This window comes from Octopus sinensis, linkage group LG21 (assembly GCF_006345805.1).
Source record: "Octopus sinensis linkage group LG21, ASM634580v1, whole genome shotgun sequence".
Lineage (NCBI taxonomy): Eukaryota > Metazoa > Mollusca > Cephalopoda > Octopoda > Octopodidae > Octopus > Octopus sinensis.
In genome coordinates this window covers 15,257,673-15,273,312 of record NC_043017.1, presented here as the reverse complement: position 1 = coordinate 15,273,312, position 15,640 = coordinate 15,257,673, and the positions used below count along the sequence as shown (strand labels likewise).

The 15,640-nt window shown below is 40.6% G+C and overlaps 1 protein-coding gene across 1 annotated transcript; it reads right to left on the bottom strand.

Annotated features, from left to right (window-relative positions):
- Nucleotides 1-10,536: 10,536 nt before the first annotated feature.
- LOC115222771 (craniofacial development protein 2-like) lies at nt 10,537-12,057 on the bottom strand. The gene has a single exon (XM_029793070.1). The coding sequence runs from the start codon at nt 12,055-12,057 to the stop codon at nt 10,537-10,539; it is 1,521 nt and encodes a 506-aa protein (XP_029648930.1).
- Between the last annotated feature and the right edge of the window lie 3,583 nt (nt 12,058-15,640).

Genomic DNA, 15,640 nt, shown 5'->3' with positions numbered 1-15,640 from the left:
AGGATACACTCAAAGCCTCACCGAAGAGGTTTGAGATCTACTCCACCCCCACCCCCCGCTGACACCTGGGAAACATAAGCATAAAACTGCCCTGCCTGGCGAAGCTGCGCCAACAGAGGTGCCACTTCCTACAGACGAGATTGCAGGGACACAAAAGACAATGCAAGCTATACAAGTCCAGAAACAATTCCTTGCTTTCAGTCCCAACCGACCACCAATGCCCGAGCTGCAGCAGAACCCTCTCAGCATGCATCGGACTGCTCTGTCATCTTCTACCATGTCATGTCCTTGGCCACTGTCTAACTAATTAACTGAGTGACTGTCTGACCAACGTTGGCCTTACTGTGACCTTGTTGGAATATCCCTATTGCAATTGTTACAGGTGTTTCAGGCGTGACCGTCCAATACATATTTTCTGGTCTAGTGTGTCTAAGAATACACTGTTAAATAGTCTTTCTCTTTTAAAGTTGATTGGTTTAATGTGAATGGAAGTTGGGCGTTATTTCTCTCCGATTGAATTATCGTAAAATGCACTTTTGTTGAATCAAAGCTGTTGTTGTTGATTAGCTTTAAGTCATTTTAGATCGAATATTCCAATGATCAACAACGATCCAACCATGACCTTCCCTTCTTTTACGCCTTTATATTTCGTAGACGGAGGCAGCTGATTGAAGGTTGTTTTCGGTTCTGCCATCACTCCCACGTGGGCTGCCTGTCTGTATCGTGCTAAAGTATTGGAAGGATTGGTGCTTCATAAAGCCACTCACCATCACACTCTATCTTGTGTTCCACACAAGCTGTGTCTCCTCTCTCTGCAATCTCTACTGCAACTACAATGATATCTGAATTAAGACTCAAAGTGGCTTCGTGTCACCTCCGCTACAACTCCGAACCGATCCTTCATCCTTCATCTTCTTAACCGCATGATGTCCGTCTCTCTGCTTCAGGTCCATCACTGACCCCTACACATACCCCTTCTTTCTCACAACGTTAATCTTCGGGAATGCTTCCACGTCCGTGTTTTTTTTATGTTGCTAAACAATTATCTTCGTTGACCCCGTCCATATGTAAGGACCTGGGGTCACATGGAAATCTCTCCTTCTTCCGAAGCAAATGGTAAAGACAACACAAAAATGTGATACAAATAAACTATTTAATACTCATCCAGCTATTTAGTATTATGATAGTTTAAAGGGATTATTACAAAGATTATATTACAAGGATCTAAAGTAGCACCAATTACTATTTCTCTTGAGTTAATAGGAGACAGAGGAACGAGTGGGACGAAATGCCTCTTGTAACAGATGACATCTACCTGAGGAGAGAAATGGTTGGGATACAACGATACAACTTAACTTATATCTGTGTGCAGATTGTTCGGATGCTGTCAAAAGAAGAAAATTATAGAACGTCGGACCAGACTTCACTGATAAATAGACAACTGGGAAATAGCGTTCTCGATGGCATAAAAATGCATGAGCGAATTAGACGCACCCCAATTTCAGTAGTGCATATCCAGAAGGGAAAAGCAATTTAGAGTGCAATAAAGCATGTAATATTGGCTCAACTTCACATATAGGTGGTCCCAAAGTGATTATGTTTTGGGATATTATTTAAAAATAACTGCATTATATATTCTATCAAATATGATAAATAGCTTAGGCCATAATTCTTGATTTGCGGCTAATAGAGATTGGACTCTGTCTCAAAGTGTTAACTTGTTACCAAACTGATATAATTTACAGTTGTATCTATTTACTGTTAAGTGATGCATAGACTGCACTTCTTACCTAGTTACCTACCTGTTTAAATTATATCACTGTATGAAACCTGCTGACAGCCAACGGTGACATGTCCTGTATCACACTTGCAAGTGCGGCTGTGAATCACATGACTACGGCACCGTTTTATAACAAAGTCACGCGTAAACTATATCACGCCGTCTTAACTAGTTTCAGCAGTAGATTATAACCATCTGTGGTGCCATCTGTCTCATACTGTGACTGTGCCATATATGCAGTTCCAATACCCAATAGGTATAATGACATCTTGCGATACTTATCTATAGCTGGGTGGGCTGTGACACACCGTAGCACCCTGCACTCTATCGGTCACACTATATAGATCCCTATCTATGGAGCAAAGTGATACAAATTTATGCGGATGGTTTATATTCGACGGTGAAAACCACCGAATCCCGGAAATTGGTTCGTTTCAATGACTTTTCTCCATTTTTGCTCGAGATCGAGTCTCGCAAAGTCCCTAATCATTGCCACTGTCAGAGAACAATAAATCAGGAATTAGTCTGTTACCATTCGAAATCTCTTACCTCTGACGTCATTGTTCCCGAAATGCATTGCATCCATCATTCATCCATCCCTCTATTCAAACATAGGCGTGGCTGTTGGTAAGAAGTTTGCTTCCCAAGCATATGGTTCCAGGTTCAGTCCCACTACGTGGCACCTTGGGAGAGAGTGTCTTTTACTATGGTCTCGGGCCGGGCAAAGCCTTGTCAGAGGGTTTAGCAGACAGAAACTGAAAGAAGCCCGTCGTGTGTGTATATATATATATATATGCTCACACATACATATATATAATATGTGTGTGCGTGTGTTCGTGTGTGTATGTGTGAAGTTGCTCTTGAGCGCTACTGGTAACACGTAGCTGAGTACGACCTATTGCATGGTTGCGTCGTCGGCGACTAAACTGTCAACAACACCGAGTTTGGTTGGTGAGGAGGGTGATAGTTGGACACTCTGCTGGATGAAGAAGAGAACCCGTCAAAGGACGGAGGAACTGATGAGTAGTCATCCAACTGTAGGTACACAGGTATATACTGTTTTCATTTTTTTAAATATATATTTCAATTTTATTTATATCTTAAAATTTTATATATTTTTGGAGCCCTAAACATTGCTTATTCGCCTTAAACGTGGTAGCCCGCTACAGTTCACTGGTTATCCAGCAACGCAGTAGAAGAATGGTGACCTTGGTCCTTCGAATGCGCATGCTCTTCAAGACAATCCCTCAACACCGGAACGAAAAGCAGCATTGGCTGCTCTTGAACTAAAGAAGCACAAAATTGAGAAAGCCGCACTTAGTGAAACCCGTCTTGCAAGATGATCACGGTTAGAAGAAAGCAAAGGTGGATAAAGTGTGGAAGAAATGAGAACGAGCCACACCACTCTGGTTTGGGATTTACCATCAGGACAGAAATAGTCAGATCCCTCCGATCGCATCATGACACGAACGTTGGACAAACAGACGCAGACTCACAATGAACTTAGACATAGGATGGTCACTAATGGATGGTAATTGATCAAAGGTCAACTGACTGAGATCTAACGTGGAGATAAACAACAACACCCCGGGTAGGAGCAATCGAGTGAGTCACTACTTGGGGTCTTGACCTACTGGAAATGGAAACCAAATGTTCCAATTGCAGGTTCGGAATAAAGGGACGAAGCAGTAGATAGCGAAATAGCAGATTATAACACGGGATGGTCACAGCTGGAATAAATCAGATCTCACCTAGGACTAAACAATAACAACTTCAATAACAATACCGTTGCCACTAATAATAACAACACCTACAACAATACAAATATCACCATCGCCAATAGCACCGCCAACACCATCAACAACAACAACAACAACAATACTAACATCAGCAACCCTACGGAAATATTTCCCATGAACCCAAACCTAAAACTCACCTCCGTACCCTCGACCCTTCTATAATAAAATATTTTACAGATGGAGAGAAATGAAAATACTTTCGAATCAAACCATAAAAAAAAAATCTTTCAAGCAATTGACTTACATTGACTTTACTTTTACTTTCACTTTCCATAGAAATCATGAAAATATCATGTAATTCTCATCCTTCTGCCTTTCTTCTGCCTCCTCCTTCCTCTTAGCTCTCTCCTTACCATCATACCAATCTACTTCCTGTCAATATCTGTGAAGTGTTTGATGTGCAGATAATTTTAATGTTCAAAATAATAAAAAAAAGGTCATACATATCTCTCAGTCTCTTCCTCCCCTTATCTCTCTCTCTCTCTCTCTCTCTCTCTCTCTCACACACACACTCTTTTCTTATTATCTCTGTATCTCTCTTCGCCCTCTTTCTCTCTCTCTCTCTCTCTCTCTCTCTCTCTCTCTGCATCTCCTTCTCTTGCTCCCTTCCCATCCTTCCCAAATTTCCCGCGGCAATTTCACTTTTATTCAGCGAAATCTGAAGAGCAACATCGTCTAAGTTCGTTCGGTTACGGTGCTCAACTCTTTATCACCCTCTCCCCGACTCCACTCGATCTCTCCTTTACTCCCTTTCACTCACCACTCCCTCTCACTCAGCCACTTTCTCTCTCACTCTCACTATATTTACACCTCTATTTTCTCTCATTAAACCAACATCTCTACATTCTTTGAATTATTTTCTGACATGTGTATTGACACCTCACACCTACCACATCCTCGCTCTTTCACTCACCCACTTTCTCCCAATCTCTTACCCCACTCTCTCTCTCACTCTCCCCTTTCTGTCTCTCTGCTTCTCTTTCTATCTTTATGCGGTATGAAATCTATGATAGTCCAGAACTTCTATCGTAGCATCACTATCTTACATGTAATCACGTGGTAGTAATATGACGTAATATTTATGAGGTAACGGATTTAAAGTAGGATGCGCTGACATTTCATATCATATATACGCACATGCGCACATTCATACCCACATACATACACACACACACTCACATGAAAACATCAAGCATACAAACATTTAGATATATACCTACATATATACGTTTGTTTGAAAAGGATTAACGAAAAGGTTTAATGAATCGCTCACACACTAGGAAAACCTTCAGTTTCACATTGATTAAATTTTCATGGGCGCAGAACATGTCTACATCAGCAGATGGCAAAGTCAGAATGTAGGGAATGAAAAATCCATTTGAAAATGCTTTTAAATGTCCTACATTGATCAATTCAAGTCACGTGGTTGCCTCTGTTTGCCAAAACAGAATGCAGACCTGAGTTAACATGTTATTTACATAAAATTCTTACTAAGCGGGTTGGGTGTTAGTTTTGCATTTGTTCTCAGTCGTACATTTACATGCATACAAAAGAAACTAACGCGGATTCTCCAAATCTAGTCTCTTAGTGGCACAATGAAGATTTGTAAGACGTTCCAAAGATTCTCTTTAATATTGACCCCCCCCCCTCAAGTGTTTCCACCGACAGCTCAAACAACACACCAACCCAACCACAGATTTACAAATACAGAGAACTCTCTTGACTGAAAACATCTTGTCGCTTTGTTAAAGACCGCCTTGATCTCTCTTGATATCTCCATAGAACACAGAGCAAACATATACATATATACTTTTCTATAAGCATACATATATACTTATAAAGATATGTATACATATATAGGTTCACACACAAACACACATAAGTGTATTATTCTCGTATTTATATATTTATGTATATCTGTGTCAAGCCAAGCTGGAAGCGTATTCCCAGGGACCGTTTGTGTGATGAAATGACCGGCCGGGTTTATGGTAACCTTTTCTTCTAGTCATTCGAAAAAAATATGCTATTAAATTAATATTGAATAGTTGGTGTGGGAAACGAGTCATTAGCTCTTGTCTATTTTTTTCCTAGCTTTAATTCAACTTAATCGAATGCAATTTTGCCTCTCACTATTTTTTCAGGGTCAGTCTTGAAAATTAATAAATCAATTATTTCTCCCCACCTCCCAAACAGGCGTAATTTTATTAATCAAACTTATTTAACTCTCTGCACCTCATTATATTAGAACCAACTTTACTATTTCGCTTCTAGAAAGAACAACTCTACTTGATATTTCACTCCTATGCTTTATACGAAGTTATCACACCACTTAGCGTATATATATAAAATCATATATGCGTGTTTATGTGTGTGTGTCCGTAGGCATATAGATACATACGCTCATATATATATATATATATACATATACACACATGCACATACATTTATATATATATATATATATATATATATATATATATATATATATATATATATATATATATATATATTATATATATATATAAATAAGGGTATCTGAGAGACACCACCATGCCGAAATAGCAGTCAAACCCTGACTCTAAAAACCACCTAAAATGTTCATATCGCACCACGAGACAAGACAGACAGGCAAAATTGTTGGCGGGCAATTTAAACCTGGCCTTGTACATACGTGCATACATATTTATGTCTGGACGTTCGTATATGTAAGTATAACGTGTGTTCTGTATATATATATATATATATATAATATATATATATATATTGTATATATATATATATATATATATTTGTATATATATGTGCTAATGTGGTATATTCAACTGACGAAAGCAAAGCTTATTTGAAGCAAAGCTAGAAATCCAGGATCTTGAATTATCCAGTAATATCTTTTTGCTAGTTTATTTTGTCTCTCTGTCTTGTCTCGTGGTGCGATATGAACATTTTGCGTGGTTTTTAGAGTCAGGATTTGACTGCTATTTTGGCATGGTGGTGTCTCTCAGATACCCTTATTTATAGTTGTGAAAAATTATTACCTTTGTATGGTATTTATTCCCATGCTGGCCACTTGATAACATCGATATTATCCTTATTTATAAATATATATATATATATAATATATATATATATATATATAATTTCAACAATTGAGGGTAAAATTAATTAATTATTAATCAATTTCACCAAGTATTCAGTATGTAAAGGGACCATTTAAGGCGAATTCAAATTATTACATTATATAAAAGGGCTTAGTAAAATAAATTACTTTGCCACATACTGAACTCATTAGAAATAGCAGCTAAAAAAAATTTTAACTATTTCTAATACTTAAGAAAATCTCTCTCATATAGTGTTTGCTCAAGTCAACTCACGAAGGTATGGGGGTAAAAACATTAAAAAATCACAAATGCAAAGGTTATTTGAGAACGTACGTTTCTAGATTAGTCAATCGACATTTCCTTCGTCAGCTCAGAACTCCTTGATTCGGATTTGGGAACACTGAAAGTGGGAGCATACCCTTTTGGCTTCTTATCACTTCCGGAAATTTGCTCGAACTAACAGTGCTAACAAATTCAAAATATGCAAGCGAAGAATTTCTGCTCTCCCCTTGCCACCAGCGTGGGTTAAAATTGGCAAACATGTTTTATCGGTAAAAACCGAAGCATTAAACAGAGAGAAATGAATTATAATTTCAACAATTGAGGGTAAAATTAATTAATTATTAATCAATTTCACCAAGTATTCAGTATGTAAAGGGACCATTTAAGGCGAATTCAAATTATTACATTATATAAAAGGGCTTAGTAAAATAAATTACTTTGCCACATACTGAACTCATTAGAAATAGCAGCTAAAAAAATTTTTTAACTATTTCTAATACTTAAAGAAAATCTCTCTCATATAGTGTTTGCTCAAGTCAACTCACGAAGGTATGGGGGTAAAAACATTAAAAAATCACAAATGCAAAGGTTATTTGAGAACGTACGTTTCTAGATTAGTCAAATCGACATTTCCTTCGTCAGCTCAGAACTCCTTGATTCGGATTTGGGAACACTGAAAGTGGGAGCATACCCTTTTGGCTTCTTATCACTTCCGGAAATTTGCTCGAACTAACAGTGCTAACAAATTCAAAATATGCAAGCGAAGAATTTCTGCTCTCCCCTTGCCACCAGCGTGGGTTAAAATTGGCAAACATTATGTTTTATCGGTAAAAACCGAAGCATTAAACAGAGAGAAATGAATTATAATTTCAACAATTGAGGGTAAAATTAATTAATTATTAATCAATTTCACCAAGTATTCAGTATGTAAAGGGACCATTTAAGGCAAATTCAAATTATTACATTATATAAAAGGGCTTAGTAAAATAAATTACTTTGCCACATACTGAACTCATTAGAAATAGCAGCTAAAAAAAAATTTTAAACTATTTCTAATACTTAAAGAAAATCTCTCTCATATAGTGTTTGCTCAAGTCAACTCACGAAGGTATGGGGGTAAAAACATTAAAAAATCACAAATGCAAAGGTTATTTGAGAACGTACGTTTCTAGATTAGTCAAATCGACATTTCCTTCGTCAGCTCAGAACTCCTTGATTCGGATTTGGGAACACTGAAAGTCGGGAGCATACCCTTTTGGCTTCTTATCACTTCCGGAAATTTGCTCGAACTAACAGTGCTAACAAATTCAAAATATATATATATATATATATAAGCATGGTGTGTATATGTAAGTATTGTTTATTTCACTGATCCCGCGGTTTCTTACTCGGGAGTGTGCACGCCACAAAGCCTTTGCTTCAGATCGGTGAAACTGGGCAATTTTGACTCGGCTGAGGAAGCAGGAACGGGGAAACTGCAGAGTAACGTGCTGCTGGAGCAGCTTCAACGAATCACTGCAATCGATGCGTTTAGTAAGGATTCCTTCGCCGAATCCTTACCAAACAATGGTCTGTGTCTCTCTCTCTCTCTCTCTCTCTCTCTCTCTCTCTCTGCCGGTCTCTTTGCCTAACTATAGATGTTTTGTGTTGTTAAGACGACATACACGCACACTCACATACAAACACGCATACAAATACACACACATACACCTATATATATATATATATATAATATATATATATATATATATATATATATAATATATATATATATATATATATATATATATAAGTAGGTGAATGAATTATCCTAGTATGGACAATTCGGTTAACCGATACCCGGGTAGCAATTTCACGTCAGAAAACACGGTTGAAGCTACAGACTTCGAAACATATGTCGAGAATAAAGGAATTTTGTTAAAATCGTCGTTCGACTCCATTCTTTCACTTATATATATATATATATATATTCTTCTTTATCACGTCTGTCTTGATAGACAATGGGTCGCGCCAAGGGTGGGGCCTACTTTGATGATGAGCAGCGTCTGCTGTGACTGAACAGTCCAATTCTAGAGTGGCAGTCCCTGGTACAGTTGCTGCACACGAACATCGATGGGTACGTGTGGGGTTTTGCTGCAGTTGTCCTCCTCCTGTCCCGCCTGTCCAACCACAGCTGTGCTCTCCTTTCCTCAGCCATGGAAACGCCTTTCCTCACTGTCCGACGCCAGGCAGAGCGGTCAGCAGCTGTTACCTCCCACGTGTCCACACAGATGTTGGCAGTCCTCAGCTCGCGCTTGCACACATCCCTGTATCGTAGCTGTGGACGTCCCTTGGGTCGGGATCCCGTGGTGAGTTCGCTGTACAAGATGTCTTTAGGCATGCGACCGTCCTGCATGCGGCAGACGTGTCCGAGCCAGCGCAGTCGTCTCCGCACGAGGAGGGCATGCATGCTTGGCATATTAGTCTGTTCTAGGATGACTCCGTTTGGTACTCGGTCCTTCCAGGAGATGCCAAGGATCCGTCGAAGACACCGCATGTGGAAGCCGCTGAGGCGGCATTCTTGCCGGGTGTATGTTGTCCAGCTCTCGCTGGTACACTGCGATCTTGGTGGTTATTGTGAGCATGTTGTTTTCCCACACTCTCCTGGAGAGCTTAGCCATGGCAGCAGCAGCCTTCCCAATCCGTCTGTTCAGCTCCGGCTCGAGGGACAGGCTGCTGGAGACCGTCGATCCCAGGTAAGTGAACTCGTTCACCACCTGCAAGCTGTGGTCGCCGACGCTGATGCTGGGGACCCCTCCGACGTCCTGGCCCATGATCTCTGTCTTTTTCAGGCCGATGGTAAGGTCGAACTCTTGGCAGGCATCCGCCAGGGAGCTGACCAGCCTCTGGAGACCCGGCTGGTTGTGTGATGTTAGGGCGGCATCGTCAGTAAAGAGGATCTCTCTGATCAGCACCTGACGGACTTTGGTCTTAGCTCTGAGGCGCGTAAGATTGAACAATCCACCATCAGCCCTGGTGTGGAGGAACACTCCGTCGTCGGACGTTCTGAAGGCATAGGATAGGACAAGGGAGAAGAAAATTCCGAAGAGCGTCGGCGCCAGAACCCTGTTTCACTCCACTCTGGATGGGGAACGACTCCGAGGGCGATCCGTCAAACTGCACTGTTCCCTGCATACCGTCGTGAAAGGAGGTGATGAGTTTCAGCAGTCTGGGAGGGCAACATATCCTACCCAGGAGCGCAAACAGCCCCTCCCTGCTGACTGAGTCGAACGCCTTAGCCAGGTCGAACGCCTTAGCCAGGTCGATGAAGGCCACGTATAGGGGCTGTCTCTGTTCTCGACTCTTTTCTTGAAGCTGCCTGAGTGAGAAGATCATGTCGATTGTAGACCTCTCTGCCCTAAAGCCAGACTGAGACTCGGGGTACACACGCTCTGCAAGCATTTGCAACCTCTTCAGGACCACCCTGGCAAATGCCTTACCGACAGTGCTGAGCAGTGATATGCCCCTGTAATTATTACAGTCGCTTCTGTCCCCTTTGTTTTTATACAGTGTGATGATGTTTGCGTCACGCATATCCTTAGGGACAGAGCCCTCCTCCCAGCACTGACAGAGCAGCTCGTGGAGATGGCCCAGAAGGGCTGGCTTCCCGCACTTCTGCGGGGATGCCGTCTTGCCCTGGTGCCTTGCCCCGAGCGAGTGAGTCAATTGCTTTGTTCAGTTCTTCCTTTGTTGGAGGCAGGTCAAGCTCCTCCATGACAGGCAGAGCAGGAATGCCGGCGAGGGCAGACCTGGTGACCACATTCTCAGTGGAGTAGAGGTTCTGGTAATGCTCGACCCACCTCTCCATCTGCTTCGCTTGGTGCTTGATGACCTCGCCATCTCTGGACTTCAGTGGAGCAACCTTGCTGACAGTGGGCCCGAATGCTTTCTTCATCCCCTCGTACATCCCTTTCACGTAACCACTGTCAGCACAGCACTGGATGTTCTGGCATAGGTTCTGCCAGTAGATGTTGGTGCAACGTCTGGCCGTCCTCTGGGCGTCGCTTCTGGCTGTTCTCAGAGTAGCCAGGTTCTTTTCTGATGGGTCGCGCTTATAGTTGACCAGTGCTTCCCTCTTGGCAGCAATGACAGGCTCCATCTCAGGCAGGTGAGCTTCAAACCAGTCTTGATTTCTCCGCTCCCTCTTTCCTAGGGATGGCATGGCTATTCTGCAAGTGGTGTCGCGAATAAGCTGCCATCTCTCCTCGATGGATGTGGCTGCGTGATCTTTAAGGGCCTCCTCCATGCGGTTGGTGAATTCCGAGCGGAGGTCGGGGTTGGTTGCCCTGGCGGTGTTGATGCGTGGGCGGCTTTTCCCTACGGGACGGCGGATTTTCTTTGGGGCCAATCGGACCCTGCTGCACACCAGAGAGTGGTCTGTATCACAGTCAGCACCATGGTAGCTGCGTGTGAGAAGCACACTGCCGAGGTGGGCTCGCCGGGTGATGACCATATCCAGTTGGTGCCAGTGTCCGGACCTTGGGTACCTCCATGAGACCTGGTGTTGTGGCTTAGTCGTGAAGAATGTGTTGGTAACGCAGAGTTTCCGGTAAGAGCAAAGCTCCAACAGTCTCTGGCCATTCTCATTCATCTTCCCCACGCCAAAGCGTCCAAGACAATCTGGCCATGCCCCATGATCGAATCCCACCCTTACGTTGAAGTCGCCCAGAAGGAAGATGGGCTCCGACCCTGGTATCTGGCTGATGGTGGCGTCGAGCTCCTCATAGAACCGGTCTTTTATTTCCTGAGGAGAGTGGAGTGTTAGGGCATAAGCACTAATTATGTTTACCTTCCCCTTTGATGTTGCAAGGCCAAGAGTGAGGATGCGCTCTGAGCCATTTGAAGGAGGGATCGCCATGGGGAGCAAGCTGTTCCTCACGGCAAACCCCACGCCATGCTGGCGGGCCTCCTCGACGGGTCTCCCCTGCCAGTAGAAGGTGTAGTCCTTCTCCCGTAGCATGCCGTCTGCGGCGAGCCTGGTCTCTTGCAGCGCCGCTATGTCGATGTTCAGCCTTTTCAATTCGGTGTTGATGACTGCTGTCTTCCTACTGTCGTTCATCTGTCGTAGATGGGTGCTTGGAGCTAGGACAAAATCTGAAAAGCAGACTGAAAACCCTGCACCAGCAAACTGAAAACCCTGCACCAGCAAACAAAGGAAAAACAAATACCCAGTCACCAGTCTTGCGACCTGGAATGTCAGGACCATGTGCCCTGGCATCATTGACGATCTACGACAGATGAACGACAGTAGGATATATATATATACTCACATGCATGCATGGATACATGTACACACACATGCTTACACATACACACATACACGCACCGTATATATATATATATATATATATATATATATATATATATATATATATATATATATATACACGCACATGGATGCATGTATACATCCATACATGCATGCACACAAGTACATACATACACACACACGAACACATATACACACACACGCGCGCGCATGTATGTCTCTAATAAAAAAAAAACTCATGGGTCACTTTGTACTGCTACAATTGTTTCATGAAGCGTCTTTATTGTGACGTAAATATGTCTACGTCACAATAAAGACCCTTAACCACCCCAACTACACTAACACAAGATAAACCATTATGATTTTTTTTAACGATTTTATGCCACGCTTAAGTTTCCGCTCATCTTCTGAGATGCATTTGGATGCTATTGGAATTGTGCAGAACCAAACAACAGGGAACTTCCCTTCATGGATTCACTCCGTACCATGACAATGGAACACTTACCTGTCTGATGAGATGCGTTATTCTTCTGTCAAACTATTCATTCTGGCATGCTTCACTTTGATAAGCCGCCAATCCTTTCTGAAACCCTTTTAATCAAATCTCGTACATTTATATATCTTTTGTCGTTTATCTTTTACTTGTTTCAGTCATTCGACTGCGGTCATGCTGGAGCACCGCCTAGAAGTATTTTAGTCGAACGACTCGACCTCAATACCTGTATTTTTAAAGCCTTTTACTTAATCTATCATTCTGTTTTGCCGAACCGCTACGTAACAAGAACATATATGCATCAAGACCGGTTGTCAAGTATGGTGGGGGACAAACACAGACAGAAAGAACACACACACACACACAACTATATATATATAATATATATATATATATATATATATATATATATATATATATACATACGCACACACACATATTATACGACAAGCTTCTTTCAGTTTCGCTTTACCAAATCCACTCACAAGACTTCGGTCGGCCCAGGCTATAGAAGACACTTACCCAAGGTGCCTCGCAGTGGAACTGAACTGGGGACCATGTGGGTGGAAAGCAAACTTCTTGCTACTCATGTACTTATGTAATCTATGTATGTATTACTGCATCTTTTTTTTTTTGCAGACGTTGTTTTCTAACGAAAAAGTAAGATCACCACTAATAAAATGGTGCATTATGGGAAGGAAACGGCAAAAAATTAGTGAAATAAGTTTTAAATTTCTTTAGGAAATATAAATATTGAGATGTCACTTGAAAGATTTCAAAATAAAATCCGTGAAGTTAATAAACGGTGAAATGTGTGGCAGTGTTTTATTTGTCAAATAGCTGAATGATAATAATGATGATAATATAATAATATAATAATAATAATAATAATAATAATAATAATAATAATAATAATAATAATAATGATGATGATGATGATGATGATGCTGATGATGATGATGATGATGATGATGATGATGATGATGATGATGATGATAATAATAATAATAATGATGATGATGATGATGACGATGAAAACGATGATGTTCATGACGATGGTGATGACGACGACGACGATGATAATAATAATAATAACAATAATGATATTTTAAGGCTTTACTTAGGATAGTAATTGATGGAGTAGTGTTGTCATGACAGCGAAAATCTCTGACAGATTGATTGGCGGGCGAACGGAAGTAAGAAATAAGTGAATGTAAGTATAAAGAAAGAGACAGGAAGTAGAGAAGGAGCTGGTCGTATTGAAGAAGAGAAAGAGTAATATGGAAAGCGAGAGAAAGAAAGAAATGAAGAGAGAGAGAGAGAGAGGAGAGCGAGTGATATAGGTTTTGATTAAATATGGTGTTCAAAATAGACAATAAATTTATGATTTTTATTAAAATATATTGAAATTGGATTTTTAAAAGGATTTATCATATTAAATTGATCCAAAATGTTGGCTAGATATCTCCCCACATATTTTGTCACAATTTAGACAAACATTTATCTCAGTTCAAATATGTTTGGGAAATGCTTGTCCCGTACAATGGTGCATTCACAGCTATTTGCCGTGGAGATCGTTTCTCGCTTTCGGCATTCAACGCTTTAAAACACCAACAGTCATTTTCAATTCATTCCAGGGTTGTCTCCCTTGCAGTACACGGTCCTGGCGCTGTGCAAGAAGTTAGAAACGCATCCACCACTAGGCCAAAGCGGGCACCTCGATATGACCTTTTGCTGTTCTTCACCACCTTATTACCAAAAGGGAATATCAGTTAATACGGTCTTTCTACAGGTCAAATATGACCCAAATTTATTTGAAATAATCTGAACCTTTCCTTACTTGACGCGCTTATAACAGTATATCATAACCACAAATGCAAACTAAGATAAAAGGAAGGGCAAGCGACAGACCCTGAAGCGTTTGATGGATCAGCTCGATTGCATCAAGTGGACTCTGTATGAATTCGGTTATTCAGATTAACCGATATAAGTGACATTTTACTGGATGCACCTGTTAGTTTCCTAACTGATGCTTAATTAAATAGCCTTAATAAGCAAGCTTCGTTTGTGAAATTTAACAATATACTTTACCTATCCTAGGTTGTGTTTGAATGCATGTGTCTGTGTATGTGTGTTTGTAAGCGTGTCTGTGTGTGTATGTATATATATATATATATATATATATATATATATATATATATATATATATATATATATATATATATATATATGTCAAACTTAATCAAAAGACATACTAAATATGTCTACCTGCTGGAAATAACAGTCAAAACTCTTATCTAAATCACCAAAATACACTGATAATAACTACAGAAATCAACCGTCCGAAGGCGAACGGGCTAACAATCTCTCATACTAAGTATGTCTACCTACTGAAAACAACAGTCCACGTGAGTCCAAATACTTGAATCTATGCTAGGAGATTGTCTTATCCCCTTCGCCTTCGGACGGTTGATTTCTGTGGTTATTATCAGTGTATTTTGGCGATTTAAATAAGAGTTTGGACTGTTATTTCCAGCTGGTAGACATACTTAATAAACCCTTTGATTAATCTCAATCCTTCAGCTATTTAATGTTTTTCTTTTTCGGGAGTGGGACTACAATCACCTATATTATTGATTCTGCTATAATCATTATTAAATTGTTACACTAGATTATAAAAGTCAACGATATCCTCCTGAATTATTTTCTCTTGAATTATTTGCTCCTTTTTTTTTTTGTTACTCGTTTCATTCTTTCAGACTTGATAAATCAGTTGCGATCTAATTGACTGGCTCCCTCCCCCCAACATTTCGGGCCTTGTGCTCAGTGTAGAAAAGTTAAGTCTTCGTATGTTTCGTTTCCTCGTATATTTTTTGATAA